At 34.9% G+C, this 17,500-nt stretch overlaps 1 protein-coding gene across 15 annotated transcripts in view; it reads left to right on the top strand.

The window, feature by feature from the left end:
- Positions 1–17,500, top strand: part of LOC145258331 (transcription factor 7-like 2) — a 764,652-nt gene that overhangs the window by 371,755 nt on the left and 375,397 nt on the right. For all 15 annotated transcript variants that reach the window (XM_080116483.1, XM_080116497.1, XM_080116489.1 and 12 more), the window contains exon 3: positions 15,686–15,792. In XM_080116483.1, the coding sequence (XP_079972609.1) occupies positions 15,686–15,792 (107 nt within the window). The remainder of the gene's footprint in view (positions 1–15,685; positions 15,793–17,500) is intronic.

The following is a 17,500-nucleotide window of genomic DNA, read 5'->3' as shown; positions in this document are numbered from 1 at the left end:
TCACAACGACTTCAAAATGTGCATATTATTATCTTCTCGTAGTCGGTTCGTATCTTGCGACCCCCTTCATAATTACTCCTCCCTCTTCCCCCGCCGGCGGAACTGTAAAAACTCTTGCACAGATGCATAAATTGGTTGTTTGCCAAAATAAAATAGACGATGATGTCAACACTATCCAATGCCATCGTCGTCGGCAAAGACATTCCTGTGAGAAATGGAAGTCGGAATTGGTCATAGAGACAGGGAAAATATTTCACCACAAAAAGATGTATATCGTTTATGCACTTTTTCATATTTCTTATTTTGGCTTATACCAAGCTTTTATTTACTGTATGTGTGTGTGTGTATATATATATATATATATACTAGCAGGGGTGCCCGGCGTTGCTCGGGTGTTTGGAGGTGTATGCTGTGCAAAAAAAGCAAAAAAACAAAAGAAAATGGTTAATTTTTTAAAACTTTGACCCCTATTATGACCCCTTAAAATTTATAGTTTCGGGCTCAAATCACTTTATTAAGTTAGATCCAGGTTCAAGGAACCTATATCTAAAATTTCAAGTGTCTAGACCCAAAATTGTCGGAGGAGTTTGGTAGAGTTCTTAAAGGTCAAATCGTTGAAATTTGACCCCTTAACAGCCAAATTTCTGGCTGACACCCGTCACATCGATTTTCCCAAATCTCAGTACCCGGTATTTCAAATTTTGAGTCTATAGACTAAAAATTGACAGAGTTATTGCGTAGGGAAATGTACACAGACAGACACACAGACAGACAGACACGTTCACTTTTATAGATATATAGATATATATATATATATATACATATATACATGCTCTTTTCTCTTCCCTGCAACCTCTCTCCCACAGAAGAGATGTTGCGAGCCTGTCTCTGTTTTATCGTTATTTCCATGGCAAGTGCTCGTCTAAGCTCCAATCTCTGGTCCCCCCTCGCCAATCTTTCGGGAAAAACACCCGTTTAGCTGAAACTACTGTCATTAATTTTCCCCACTCTTCATCTGTGCCTTAATCCAAATGTAGATTCCATGAGCAGAGCTTCTTTCTTAGAAGTGCACGCCTGTGGAACTCTCTTCCGCTTGCCTGTTTCCCACCTGACTACAACTTGGATGTCTTCAAGTTCAACATAAACAAATTCCTGACAAACCGGCCCCTTAAGTAAGACACTTTATCAAATTTCCAATACTAATGATTATTACGATACTATCCCATTGATTACTGTACACGCAATAACCCTTATCCCGAGTGGCTTCCTGGCCTTGATAAGTGGTGACCTCCATGTAATGAAATATACACACACACACACACACTGGCACCAAAAAGAAAATCCGCACTTGTCATTTTTTCAAAAACCGTTAATTTAAGCCGAATGTAATGTAACTGTTTAAACAACCTATACCTCATTTAATTCGCCTTTTATTCTTCTATAATTTTGCCTGTTCATATTTGACTTTTAAATGAAGTATCCTAGTGTTCACGTCAATTTAAAAAAGTGATTTCAAATCAAGGAGGCAAAAAGAAACTCTGCAAAATGGAAAATTGTTATTTAAATGTAACTTTAACACATTAATGCAACACAAATACAACAGGAACACAATGAAATAGTTAATATTTAGTTGCATAACCCTTCTGCAATTTGACAGCCTGCAATCTCTTGGGCATTCCTTTAATTAGTCTGTGGCAGATTTGAAATTTTATTGCGTAGATGTTGTTTGATGTAATGTTATGCATTTTCGATAAGATTGAGGTCTGGAGAATGTGCAGACCAATCCAAACACAGAACGCTCTCCAAGAAAACTTTTGACATTGCCACCTGTGTAAATGGGAGCATTATCCTGCATGAAGATGGGATTATCATCTAAATTCCGGCCAAAGATGGCAGAAAATGCTCAGTCAACATATTGCTGTACTTGGTCAAATTAATTTGACTTTGCAAGCAAACTATAGGCCCTAGATCATTGGCACTAATAATAACTGAACCTCCACCACCTTGCAGTGTGCACCTGGGATTGAATTCTTCCTCCTTTCTTCGATGGACATACAGCCTACCATCACTGCCCAGACTATTGAACTTACTTTCATAGCCAAAAATCTATTTGACCAATATGAAGAGTCATGATCTTCATTGTATCGGACGAAGTCCAGACCGCACTTTCTGTTCTTTACAGAAATTATTGGTTTGCATCTTCCAACACAACTTCACAAATTAAATTCCTTCAATCTGTTCTTAACTGTAAAAAGGGAGCACTTTTTAACAAGATTACGCTGTTGTTGGATTTGGAGAGTCATGTCAAATCTGTTTCTGAGGTTGCAGATCTTGAAAGCATTGTCTTCCCAGAAAGAAATAACTCTAGGATGACCAGATTTAGGGGCATCACAAACACTGTGCTTTTGCACAGTCATTTGTACCGTTTTCTCATCAAATCTCAATCTGCAGCCGATTTCTTGATTGGATAAACCGGAAAGGTGGATATTAATGAGCTCTTGATGATCGCTAAGAGAAAATCGAGGCATATGGACTAAATGTTATGTCGTATAACCTGGAACAGCTACAGTTACGATTAGAGATGTTTTGTTGTCTAAAAGGTGGATATTTTAAGCGGGTTTTAAGCTCGTTTGTTGCTGCAGAGTTTCTTTTTGCCTTCTGTGGAACTCTGTGTGTTCTGCCGGCCTACTTTCCCGCTGACTACAACATGGTCTTCAAGTCTGATGTAAACAAGTTTTGTTGGGTCCTCTGCTTTTAAATAATCAAATTATACCCAATTTTCACTACTAACGATCGCTATACTGTTGTCTCAGTGATCACCGTACTCTCATTAGCCCTTATCCTTGAGTGGCTTTTGGATTTTGATAAATCGTTACTCCTTTGTAAAAGAAAAAAAAAATTTTTTTCTTTTCCCCCAATGTCAATGTTGGGTGAAGAGGACTGTTAGTGGCTTTTATCAAGCTTTCTTATCTTCTATATTTTTTATTGCTTCACTTTGGAACTTTTGAAAGAATTCCACGAGTGATATTCCACTTAGTATTATCTACTTGGTTTCTCATTCACAACCGCTTTCTTTTTTTTTTTTTTTTTTTCTTCTGGTCAAGTAGGTATTTGGAGATAGGTCAGTGGGTGACACCTTGATTTTTTTGTGTCAGTCACCCTTGTTTACCCCTGACGGTTAACAACCCACAAGTAGGAGGATTATTGCTCATAAAAATCCTAGGAGCTTTTTTTTTTTTTTTTTTAATAATTTTGCACTTTTGCATTTTTTTTTTTTTTTTGTGTGTGTGTGTGTGTGTGTGTGTGTGTGTGTGGAGTTTGGGTGAGGGTCAACCTTTTGAAGCCATATTCACTGTACAATATTCTCAGAGGGGGGTGGAGGGGTGGCCACGCACAATATTGGATTTTCAAAACGTCTATGTATGAGATTATATATCTCTACAATTATATAAATGCAACTTTGTGTGTGTTTGTTCCTTATAGACTCCGAAATGGCTGAACAGATTTCCTTTAAAATTTACAGGACATTAGTGTATAAGTCTGGGAGTGATCTTAGTTAAGCTTTGTCTCAGAATACCCCCGATAATTACCAATAATCAATAATCAAAACCGTTATTGTAGTTTATCTATCATTGGTGAAGCCATTTTTTCCATGTCGTCACTTACCTAATACAATGATAGAACAATTGGCCGTGAAAATTCTATTGTGGGTAAGTTGATAGCAGTATCAGAATTTTTGTAGGAATTTTTGACACCCCTAACACGAAACTGCGAATACAATATAAAAATCTCGTAATTTCTCTGTTAAAAGTGGGTTATTTATTTTCTTTATGGATTATACTTCCAAAATAAACTATTACAGTTGTTTTAAAAGTAATAAAAATATTTTTTTTTTTTAAAACAGTAATGAATTTTCCGAACTCAATATTTTTCAATTTTTAAACTCAATATTTTAAAATTTTTAAATTTTAAAAATCTATCAAAATTTTTCTATTGATTCTATTTTTACGATATTTTCAGGGTCAATGTGAAATTTTATGTTCTTTCCAATAAACCGAATATAATATTTTAGACAAACGTTTTTTTTTAAATTCACGCCCCCCCCCCAAGTGTCACCCATTTTCAACTTTCTCTTAAAAAGTAAATAATTAATTTATGTCGTGGAGTTTTATATATCACAAATTGAAGAGAAAAGGTCAATAAATAATATATTCAAATTTAAAACAAAAAAAAAAATCGCTTTTTTAGAAATTTACCTGTAAAGTCCGAAGTTTAAAACCTTATTTTATAAGAACACATTGTTTCTTTTTTTTTTTTTTTTTTTTTTAATGAAACCTTGGTCCTTGCTCCTTTAATTGAAAAAAAAATTAGGGCTTGAATTACATTTTTCGAGGAGTTATAAGCTTAGAAAGATAGGGGGTCGAATAATTCACGCCTCTCATTTTGAAATGTCTATTAAAAAGTAAATAATTAATTTATGTCGTGGAGTTTTATATATCACAAATTGAAGAGAAAAGGTCAATAAATAATATATTCAAATTTAAAACAAAAAAACAAATCGCTTTTTTAGAAATTTACCTGTAAAGTCCGAAGTTTAAAACCTTTTTAAAAAAAAAAAAAACACATTGTTTTGTTTTTTTTTTGTTTTTTAATAAAATCTTGGTCCTTGCTCCTTTAATTGAAAAAAAAAATTAGGGCTTGAATTACATTTTTCGAGGAGTTATAAGCTTGGAAAGATGGGGTGGAATTATTCACTATTTTCACGAAATTTCTGACACTGCTAGTAAGTTGATAGCATTTCTTTTGCATGACGTGGTTTGTAGGTTCAAACTCTGCACGTAATTTTTTAATTTTTGTATTAACTGCAAAGAATTTTATAAGACTTGAAAATTTACGTGTTTTTTTTTTTTTTTTGTATGATATGGTCTGTAGATTCAAACTCTACACATAATTTTTTAATTTTTGTATTAACTGCAAAGAATTTTATAAGACTTGAAAATTTGTTTTTTTGTTTTTTTTGTATGATATGGTCTGTAGGTTCAAATCCCACACGTAAATTTCTTAATGGTTCTTTTCATTTTTTGTTAACTGGAAAGAGGTTAATCTGAAATAATTTTATAAAAGAAAGAGTAGGTTCTCTACAGTGCAATGTAAAATAACATATATTTTAGACTAAGTTACTGCACGGATTTCGATGACAATAAAAATATAGGAGTGTGACATTTGTTGATCATCATTTAATCCTGGGCAATGTCGGGTCTCCTTGCTAGTATATATATATATATATATATATATATATATATATATATATATATATATATATATATAAGTGAAACTAATTCTGGCGGCATTTTTCCGGAAACGTCCGAAAGCAATCAGCTTTGATCAATGTGGAGTTTCTCCTTATATCAGACAATTGCTATTCAATTTGGACAATCCCCTTTTTATGGGGAGCTGGTTTTCCACACAGCATCTTGGGGAAACAAAAAACATAAAAAATGCTAGTATAATACTAAATATAAAATCTGCATTAATAAAATATCATATTTAAGCGTATTTTACGACTGGGTAATGCCAGGCGGCCTGCTAGTACAAGACTAAATGCTTCCTAAACAATTTTTAAACACACTCTTAATCATTAATACAATAATTATGTAGTGATTGCATGCCATTATGTATTTCTTTAATGTAATGATAATGCAAATACATTTTTAACTTTGTACTACAACAATATTTTAATCAAAAACAAACCCAAGTACAACGGGGCAGTAACAACACATAACGTTGTTAACCTATTGTATTACTGTACCGTAAAGTCATTTTCTATGGATACATCATAAGTACAGGGTAGAACGATAAAATGTTCGCCCTAGAAAAGACATGATTCCAGTTCCGTTTAATGAAAACCGGTTTTCTTTTATTTGTTGCAGACTAGACTGTTGGCCAGTTGTCTATTTTTTTTCTTTTTTTTTTTTTGTTTTACATAGGCGTCACCACCTGTCAAGGCTTAGAGGCCAGTCGAGGATAAAGGTTAAAGAGTGTACAGTAGTCAATTGGACAATATAGTATTCGTTAGTGATGGAAATTCGGTAAATTTGTTTGCTCATCAAGAATTTGTTTAAGTTGGACTTTAAGACAACCATATTGTAGTCAGTCAGAAAGTAGGCAAACGGAAGACAGTTCCACAGTCGTACAATTGTGTACAAATCCCAAGAGCGATAGGAGCCTTCTATCATGTCTGAAAGTGACACGATGTTCAACAAGCGTGATCGGGGATGTGCAGCTGTAGTTGGCCAGTTGCATACATATACATCTACAGAAATGTCTCTCAAAAACAGATAATAATTCATGTTTATTGAAAATAGTTTCTAAACACACCAATCAATATTTGGGTTTGTTTTACTATACAAATAGATTCGAAAAAGTTGTCCAAAAAACAAATATATAACAAATAAATGTTATCAAAGGCAAGAAAAGTTACTTATCTACCTAACTGGATACTTTTTTGTGTTTTTATTCAATGTAACATGTTTATTCGGCTCGAAAAACATACAGTGTTTACTGATGTATCGGAAAATTTAAAATGGCGCCCGAGTTTCTCTTGAACACGGTAAGTTTGGGAAAATGAGTTAAAAAAAAAAACTATACAAAATACTGTTAGAAACTCGCTCAATATGTTACTATATATTCGGTGGGTATTTTGTATAGTTTTTTTTTTTTTAATTTTAATACTTAATACAGGGAGCAACAGGTTCATGGCTTCTATAAAGTATTTTTCCACTCGAGCCATAAAATTAACAGTGTAGACCATTCTTGTAAGGGGGGGGGGTTCACTGACTTTTTAAATCCAACTTTCCGATCCTTGTGTCACATTCCTCACTGTAGGATAGAAACAAATGCCTTCTACAATTTTTTTTTTTTATTTATAAAAAATTTTTTTAACGATATATAGTATATATTTTCCTATTTGCGGTTCTCCATTCATGGTGCTGCATGGCAAATACTCGTCTGGGCTCCAATCTATGCCCCCCCCCCCCCGGCCTGACTTTCACGAAAAATGTACGTCTAGCCAAAACCACTATCAATAATTTCCCACACTGTTTATATGTGCCTAAACCTAAACGTAGATTCTATGAACAAAGCTTCTCTCTAAGAACTGCACACCTGTGGAACTGTTTTGTTTTCCGGCTTTCCGCCTGACTACAATATTTTTGTTTTCAAGTCCAACGTGAACAAGTTCTTGATGACCCATCCCCTTTAAGTAATCCAATTTACCCAAAATATTTGAAGAGGTAATACATGTGCCTGGTCCCACCTAAAAATTAAATAAAGATAAAAAGACGTTACTAGTTTCTTTCTGTGCTCTGTCATTGTTTTCACTGAAGAAAGTCGCTCGACTGAGCTCTAATCATTCCGTTTTTCATGTAAGATATTCACAGTCAGAACTTGCTTTGTTATCACGTCGAAAAAAAAAAAGAAACTTTTCAGGCATTTCCAGAATAACCAACAAAATAAAAAAAAAGAAAAGAAAAATAAACATCCAACAAATAAATGTTACCAAAGGCCATATAAGTTACTCTTCTACCTACCTAGATAATTATTTTGCATTTTTATTTTCTTTAAAGTGTTTTTTTTTGTTTGTTTTATTTTCACTTAAAAATAAAGGTAAACTGTTGAGTTAGAACCAAAAAAAAAAAAATGGTTGTCGAGCCTCGATAATGACTCAAAAATCGAAAATTAAACAAAAATGCTGATAGAACATTGCATTTTTTTTTTTTTTTTTTCTTTTTTTTTTTTTCGCACGCTTGGCGAACTTGGATGTGTTTCTTTTCGGTTTCTTGAGCGATTATCGAGATTCATAGTGCTGTTTTAGACTTAATTGAGACAGACTGACGACAACGCTATTTCAAACGGACAAAGCCTCTTTACTGAGATACTTTGACGCCCCCCCCCCCAAAAAAAAAACACAACTTGCAGAAAATATGTTATGATGAAACTCCTACATGTGTGATAATCTCCTCGAAACGACGAGATTATGATGAGTTCAGTCGAGTACTCTTTGTAATCAACATGATGATGATAATAATAATAATAATAATAATAATAAAAATAATAAAAATAATAATAATAATAATAATAATAAAAATAATAAAAATAATAAAAATAAAAATAGTAATAATAATAATAATAAAAATAAAAATAGTAATAATAATACGCTTGATACGTAAAGTCCTTCATTTAATCGGACCTTTTTTATCAGGTGATAACGTGGCCACTTATGAGATAATCTCGGCGAAGAGTCTGCCTCTGCATCTTATTATTTGGCGTGGAGTGAGGGGGGGGGCGAGGGAGAGATCGATTTTTTTTTCATAAGAGTCAAGTTGATGTCATATTGCCATATCATCGCCAGAACAAAGTGATTTCATTTTAATAAGAAATTTTTTGTTTGTTTTGGAGATTTTTTTTTTTTTTTTAATCTTGAGGGGGGGGGTATTTTTTTTATTTATTTATTTATTTATTCATTTATTTTCCTAGATATGTTTTCTTTTTGTCTGGTTGTGTGTAAATGGTCATGTTTTGTAAATATTTTTAAATAAACCTGCAACATATATATATATATATATATATATATATATATATATATATATATATATATATATATATATATATAAAGGCATCCCACCATGCGGTTGGTAAAAGAAAAATGTTATCATTTTAGGCCAAAAATTTCTAGTTTGTGAGAGTATATGTGTATGTATATGTGCGTGTATATGTATGAAATTGTGTGTGTGTGGGCATATATATATGAAGTTATGCATGTATATATGTATCCCCCAACTAGAACAGGCAATTAATCGATTTGATTGAAAAATTTCACCGATTTCGATGAAAATAAAAATATGGGAGTGTAAAACAATCGTTGATCATTTTTCAGTCCCGGGCAACGTCGTATCCGTAGAGTTTCTGATGTTTTCGTTGAGATAATTAATTCGAAAACTCTCTTCCAATCAGCGTAAGACACGCTCAACAAAAAGTAAAATCCATCAAGTTCCATGCGATCTTCTGCGCTGTCCATTTATCTTCGAGGTAAAACAAAAAAACAAATCGCATAAATTATCGAATTTTTTTCTTCTTTTGATTTTGTGCTAAAACGTGATTGATGTGGAATTCTCCGTTCTTGTGAAGTTTTGAAAATAAAATGTCGATTCATTCACAACTTAAATAACAAATGTGTGTACTTAAGTGGGGAGGGGGAGGTAAAGGATCTATTGTTTTTTGTTGTTTTTTTTTTGTTTTTGTTCTTACTTTAGCTTATTATAATAGAGAATCGGTGTCTGTTCATAAACATCAAATTACATTTCTCAGTTATGTTACCGCAATATTTTTTTGTCTTGGAAAATTATTGATTCATTTTAATGTAATTAGTTTACAGACACGGTTATATATATATATATATATATATATATATATATATATATATATATATATATATATATATATATATATTAGCCTGGGTGCCCAGCGTTGCCCGGTGTTTGTAGGTGTGTGTTGAGCAAAAAAAAAAAAAAAAAAAAAAAAAAAGCTGTAGTAGGGACGCAGGCAGGCTCGAACCCATGACGCAAAGGCGGAAAAGAAAGTGGGTGTGTGTGTGTAAGCGTGTTGGTTGAGCAAAAAAAAAAAAAAAAAAAAACTAAAAGAAAATTGCGAACGCCAAAACAAAAAAAACAAACAAACAAAATTTAAAAGTGGTAGTAGGCAGGCAGGCAGTCTCGAACTCCTATCGGGAAGGAGGAAAAGAAAGTGAAAAAAAAAAAAAAATGTGACTCGTTAGCTGCTGTGCCCTATTACCAAACCGGAAATGAAGAATGTTTTAACTAAGGCTAGTCAATCGAAAAGAGGGGATGACTTTCGAAAATATTGACGAAAAAAGCGACTCCTCCCTGTAGAAAAGTGCCCAGTTGAGGGTGAAGGAATTGATGTTTTCAGCCAATTTTTCAATATTTGTCATCCGAAGGGTCGAGCTTCAAAACGATACTGATCTTGTGAAAATCCGTCGCCTCTGTTGAAAGTTTTTACTAGGCATACAAACATACATACATTCATACATACATTTAAACAGACAGGTGAGATTTATATTATAGACTAGCGAGGGGTACCCGGCGTTTCCCGGGTGTTTGGAGGTGTGTGTGGAAACTCCGGGGGTGGGGGTTAAAAAAAAAGTAAGTATGAGGATCGAACCCGAACCCTTGAGGCAAAGTTGTAAATTAAAGTGTGAAAAAAAAAAAAGTGCGACTTTAACCATTGCCCGACCGCGACATGCTAACGGAAACACGTTTGAATTTATTTAATTACTTGAATTTAGCAGGTGCCCGTTTTAATGAGTTAATGAGGTCAAGTTTGACTGCGGGATTTCATTTATTGCTGAACGCCCCCCCCCCAAGAAGTTATAGGAAAAAGACTAACCCACATGCGACGAGCGACAAATGTTGAATATTTATCTTCCCGAAATTGAGCAAATTAAATAGACAGGCGAAGATCGTTGTTAACTGTGAGATATTACTATTTATATTTGATGTAAAATGTTTTAAAAAGTTGTGAAGCGAGCGACCGCTTCTCTGAAAAAAAGCCTTTTGTAGACACACAGAAAAAGCGAACACACATACATACACACATGATGATGATTGCAACGTCTTGTCAGACGAGTGCCACTCCCTCAGACACTTAAAGTCCATGAGCCCAAAAATGACTTCTCTCACCACCGGACCATTTTTATAGACAAATCCCTGAGGGAGTATCTATACACAGATGATGTTACAGAGTCTTAGCTTTGTACGACAGCTAAGTCTCGCTCTCGGTTCAAAATGTTGAGATCCAGCAACAAGCAAGAGCAAGATAGCCAACAACAAGTTAAACTGCAGACCAGCTTAATGCGGGTACTGGTCTCCCGTTTTATGGTTTTTTAAATCAGAGATTTGCTTCTCCTAGAAAGGTTGCCTTCACCACGGCTTACAGGAGCCCTCTCCACCCCAAACATACATACATTTTCGCTTTTATATTTATAGATGGCATAATCGCATTGACACATCAGTTTCCGTTAGATCACTGAAGTTAAGCAACGTTGAGCCTGGTCAGTACTAAAATGGGTGACCATTTCGTAATCCCAGGTGCTGTATATGATTTCCGTTCATCTCTACATTGCTTCCATGGCCCTGTCGGTGGGGCATTAGAATACACCGACTGCCCCCCCCCCCCTGCAGAGGGTAAAAGTCCCTCAATGGGGGGTCCTGGACATGACCTTAAACTATATCCAGTGGTGAGACCCCAGCTTGCGGGCTTTGGGGAGTGTGGAGCCACCCTTTAATTACCATTGCTCCCAGGTCCACTCTGACCCAGAGTGGTAGTACCTGTTAGGGTCCCAACTATGGGTTGAATAGAAACCGACTTGAAAACAACAAATATATTCTACTAAAAAATTTTTCTTCAAAATCTTTGGATTCGGCATTAAATAACCCGAAAAGGGTTGATATGCCGTAAAACAAAACCAACGAACGAACATTGTTTTCAGTCAGTCTTTGGCCTTTTTTTTGCCATTGGATCCGAGCGGTGCTGATTCAGGAAATGTGTGGTTGGAGATTGTGCAATCCTTACCTCACAATTACATGCGCAGGAGTGTCCATTGTCTCTTAAGACTGAAAGGAGGTATCGATATATATATATATATATATATATATATAGTTATGTCTCAGAAGTGGAGTGAAAAGCACATCTTATTTTTCTTTTATTAATATTATTTTTTTTCCTTGTACACATGTTTGTGAATTATTCCATGGATTTCTGCCTTTGGATTATTATGGACCATCTTCTTCCAATTACGGGTTGTCTTTGGATTTTACTTGTATAAATGGAAATTCTTTTAACTTTTTTGAAGTTCTACATTTGGATTTTACCGTCACTGGATTATTTATCTTCCACCAGACTATCCATTCATGTGTAATCACCTTTTTCTTTACCATATTCCCTCTGCTTAACTTATTTTGTTTTCAAGTAAGATCTTTGACTTACTTGTTGTTTCATCAAATACTTCTGCATGCAAAATCCGATCCTGCATTTTGCTAATTCCTACCCTCTGATGAGAAGGAGAGTATTTCTTCGAAACTCCGCGGATTAACGACTAGTTTTTAACATATATTATAATTCCAGGTTAATATTTAATAAAGTTTTAACGAGGTTAATGCAAGAGTGCTCAATGCCAAAGTAGGACAAGATGTACATGTTATTTGTTTTGCATAAGCATTTGTATGTAGCTACACATTCATGAGCATGTTTCGGTTCAAGTAACTTGAGACCTTTTCAGGCTGTATTTCTTATACAAAAATTAGGTCCAAACTTTTATCACCTGAAGAGGTTTCTAGCTATTTGTAACTAGCTGACCGAAACACGTTCATGAATGTGTAGCAACATTTAAATGCTTATGCAAAACAAATAGATATATACGTATATGTTGGTGATGGAATGATTCCAATGCTTTTCCTGATTCCAAAAGAGAGTCGCAAATCTGATAGGCCCTGAACTGGCATCTAAGCTTCAGCCTCTGTCCCATCGACGAAATGTTGCATCCCTCTGCCTGTTCTACAAGTATTTTAGTGGTGAATGCTCTGATGAACTGCAATCACTTGTGCCCCCACGACGCGAGCACCCTCGACAAACCCGACAGGCTACTAGATCCCACCCCCACACTGTAGAGGTCCCTAGATGTAAAAGATCTTTTTACTCCAATAGTTTCTTCCCCAGAACCGCAAGACTCTGGAATTCCATTCCAGGTCCCTGCTTCCCCAACAGTACTGACGTGCAGAAGTTCAAGTGTAACGTGAACCGACACCTTGCTGCCCAAATCCCTACATAGTACCCCAGTAGTTGTTGCCCCTGATAGTAGCCCCCTACACCAAAGTGGCAATTTGCCTTGTTTGGGGTGAAAATGTAATAAAAAAAAAAAAATAAAATAAAAAAAAATACAATTACTGATTCTGATTCTTTAGAAATCTCTACATATTTAGCTACAGAATTGTGATTTTTTTTTTTCTTCGATCACCATAAAAACACGTTAAATGTGCAGATATTTTCTTAAGCATAAAAACACACTTGTGGGGGGGGATGACTCAGATGTGGGGGATGATCTATATATAGATTTTAGTTTTACTCATTGTTTAAAATCAATAAATATTTAGTATTTTGACGTTTCTGAATTTTTGAGATGAGGATGGGTTATTCATATTATTTGGATTCATCGGACTGCTGTTCTCATCTTGAGTGTGATTTTCACAACGTTTCGGTCGATGTAACCTCCGACCTTCTTCAGGTGTATCTTGTCGAACTCTAGAATGTTTCTGTCTCAAACTCAGGAATTTGGACGGGATTTAGAGCGAAACACTTTATTTACTTCATGGGGGGGTAGCATGCTCTCGTTTCGTCAGCCATGACTGGATAGAGGTAATTCGCAATTGTATTTTTTGGTCGCCTACACTGAGGATTGAACTTTCAACCTTCAGGAGAATATGACTGTTTACACTTGATTTTTCCAAGTACTCTAACCACTGTGCCACGGGTCTTTGCAGATAATTCTAGTATGAATTTTAGAAGCCTTAAACCTATTTTATTTCTAGTTGTAAATATCACTATGTATTACTAATTAATTCTATATGTTAACGCATATATATATATATATATATATATATATATATATGTTTTTACTTATTCCTTGTATATATATACATATATATATTATCTATTGTTTATAATTAATGGTTCCCATATCGTATTAAATTCTATGCTAGGTCTACTTAGTAATCGGTTATTCCCCAGCATCTTACTCTCCACCGATCTTCTCTATCTATAATTTTTACTTCATCCCATGATGGTAGATGGTTTCCCTTTTCCTTCCAGATCTGAAGTTCCTGGATATGACCTAAAACTATATCTGATGGTGAGGCCCCACCTTGCAGGCCTTAGGGAGTGTGGAGCCACCCTTTAATTGCCATTGCTCCCAGGTCCACTCTGACCCGGAGTGGTAGTACCTGTTAGGGTCCCAACTATGGGTTAAATAGAATCTGACTTAAAAAAAAAATATATATACTCCATTAAAAATCGTTCCTCAAAATAACTAGATTCGGCATTAAATAACCTGAAAACGGTTGATATGCTGTAAAACAAAAACAACCAACCAACCAATCCAGATCTGAAAAATCAGGTATAGCTGACCATATCTGGAAGAAAAAGATAAGTTTCAATCCTACCCAAAGCCGGCCAGAGGATGAGTTGGCCGAAATGTGATGAAACAATAACAACTATGAAGATGAGGATAACAGTCTGCAAATAAACAAATACTGTAATAGAATGTTTCAGGGTTGAGGACATGTGTTGCATGGAGAGTGTATTTGTGTGCAGGAACTGTTAGAGAATCAAGATTAATGTGGAGAAAATATCCCTGGATGGCAAAGAAGTTTATTGTCATCATTGGAGCACACGGTGGAGCAGGTGCTAGTGGGATTGCTAGAGTTAAGAGTGAATGGACTAAGTTCAGAAAACTTTTGTCATTACTAACTAGCAGAGCATTACCATTGTTGACCAAGGGAAGAGTCTATCGGATATGTGTACACAGTATGAGGATGAAGGTGAAACCTGGTCAAAGTAGGGTTGAAGACATGTGTTGCATGATGAGAAACCGTATGAATATGATAGATGGATGTGTAATTTGAATCTTAAAGGTAAGCTTATATCTGATGACGTCAGAGTAAGATTTAAATTTGGACAATACAGGGAGATGCGGGCAAGAGAGAAGATGCTGTTGAAATAATGAATAAGAGTGATGAGTAGATGTAGAACAGTTGAAGTGGCAGGTCCAGCATGAGAATCTTTATGTTGATCTAAGAGATCTGTACGGAATTTCAAACAGAGCCCATTATTTAATCAACCGACGTTTCTCTGGTCCCTGGTTAGGGTATTCGCCCCGTCTTACGGTGTTATTTATAATAAAGATGTGTATTATATACTGTACTGTATTTTGTTACTAATTTTTAATATGTACTGTATAAAATTTTGCTTAGGCCCCACCATACGGCGATTTCAGCAACCCCGGAACAGATTAATGCCATATCCTGGCGTTCTATTGTGTAATATATATATATATATATATATATATATATATATATATATATATATAATATGTCCTGCTAAGATCCGTAGGTTGGTTTAGAAGCCAATTTCTAAAATCCATCAAACACATAGTAGCACATAAAACGGACGTACAACCGAATGTGATGAAAGAATTTATGAGAGTTCTTTGATTAATATATGTGGAACATTTGATGAAAATTCTTGGGTTAGAAGACCAAAGAAAACGATAAAAATAGACTGAAAAATAAATACATTTTATTTATTTATTTATTTATTTTGTATGCATGTTTTTGGGGGGGGGGGGTTTGTTTTGGTAGGTGTGCTTTTTTTTGCTTTTTTTGTAGGCGTGCTCCTTTTTTTTTTTTTTTTTTGGTAGGTGTGCTTTTTTTTTTGCTTTTTTTGTAGGCGTGTTTTTTTTCTTTTGTAGGTGTGATTTTGTTTATTCATTTTTTTTTTTTTTTTTTTTTTTTTACATCTGATCAATTCTAACATTTTGTTTTCTTTTAAATTTCAGATAAGGTTGTGTCACAGCATCCTGCAGATCGAGGAATTGGGCCGATTCCAGGCTATGTTGTTTCACCTTACCCTTATCCAAACGGGGCTTCTGTCCCGGCCAGCCTGGTAAGTTTACATTCTGTTTGCCTTAAAAATTTTGCCTTAGCAATTCGGTGCAACTAAAAGTACATCAACAGTGTCAAAGACAAATAGTACAGGCATGACTAACTGCACTCACGATTCATAGTCCACACTGACGACATGTCATTTGAAGGTGCTCCCCACCCATGTTTTGTATTGTTGCCAGTATTTTCACATATCTGGGGGAATAGGCAAATTAGATTAAACTTTTTAAACCCTCTATCCCTAAGTAGCTATAGGAATGTAATTGCTTCCCCACGAGAGCATTATGTGACACAAGGTCGTTTTTAATGGGGAGGGGGGGCAGCTCCCCAAAAATAAAAATTGCCATAGTATGTAAAGTATGTTCAGCCCCTAGGCCAACACCAATAAACATAGAGAAAGAATGTTGAATCAGCAGGATATATATATATATATATATATATATATATATATATATATATATATATATATATATATACACACACAGCAAGCTAAGTTATATAGTGTTCAACAGTAGATATATAGATATATGTAAGACATTGATTGAAATAACTTTATAGAAATTCATAGCCATTAAAATTTTTGAGGCATCCGGTGTTTTCTGGAAATTAATGAGGATTTTTATATAAATCTACTAGCAAGCAAAAAAAATGATCAAGAGAGACGAAAAACGGAAGGAGGGGCCCATTACGATATCACAATGTATTCTAAAATCCTTTATTTTTGTTCAGATTGGCCATGTCGAAAAGCGGGTGTTTTTGTTGATTGATTTTGCTGTAGTATCTTAATGCATTAATAACTGATATGTTCCGGAAACGGATATATTTGTTTCAAATAGCTGAGGGATCCTGGCTACGATAATCGAGTAATAAAAGTCGCCTTAATGAACAGTTGTTCATTGCTGTAGCTGGTAATATGCTTAAGATTTAGGCTTTCCAAGTCTTTCACTAGGCTGCTATAGCAGTCCATATTTATGTATCATATTCTTGTGTGGAGGAACCCGGATGTATTCATATTTATGACACAAAAAACTTTTGACATTTTCTTTTTTGATCTATCTAATAGTGCCGTTACATTGGCCCAACTTGTTTTAGGTGCTCTAGTACATATTGAAAGCAGCAAATAACAAGACTTCATATTTATTGATCAAACTGTACTTAACCAATCATTAATTAACCACATTGCCAGTCCGCCTACCAAAGTAAGGAAGAGTTGGATCTTGTGAGCAAGGGGCTGCTGATTGAACGGGTTTATAGTTTCAAATGTTCTTTTTCGATTAGTAAACCTCGTGATTGAATTAGGTTCTGCTTTTTAGGTCTGATATTTTTTTGGGGTGACGACCGACCGTGGCCTCTCTTGTTATTATGGCGATCACCATCCAAGTGTGAATCTGTCATTGTGTAAAAATTAAATCGGTTACACTCGCAATTGCTCTCTAATCGACGTGATCGCACTAGTGTTGGAACAAATACTCACGCGTGTTACTCTTAGACTCGGACATCCGGACTGAAAAATCACCGTCCGAATTTATCCAAGTTCATATGATTCTGAAACCCACTTCTATTCTGATGAAATTACATCCTTATATTATCCATTTATAGTTAACCTATTATGTCCAATTTCCTATAAATCGGGCACCAAATAATTTCTTTTTTTTTTTTTTTACATAGGCATCACCACTTATCAAGGCCAAGAGGCCACTCAAGGATAA

The sequence above is a fragment of the Euprymna scolopes genome, chromosome 33, assembly GCF_053919585.1.
Source record: "Euprymna scolopes isolate OS-2025 chromosome 33, ASM5391958v1, whole genome shotgun sequence".
Lineage (NCBI taxonomy): Eukaryota > Metazoa > Mollusca > Cephalopoda > Sepiida > Sepiolidae > Euprymna > Euprymna scolopes.
The sequence above is the reverse complement of the archived record's forward strand: the minus strand, read 5'-3'. Positions and strand labels throughout refer to the sequence as shown.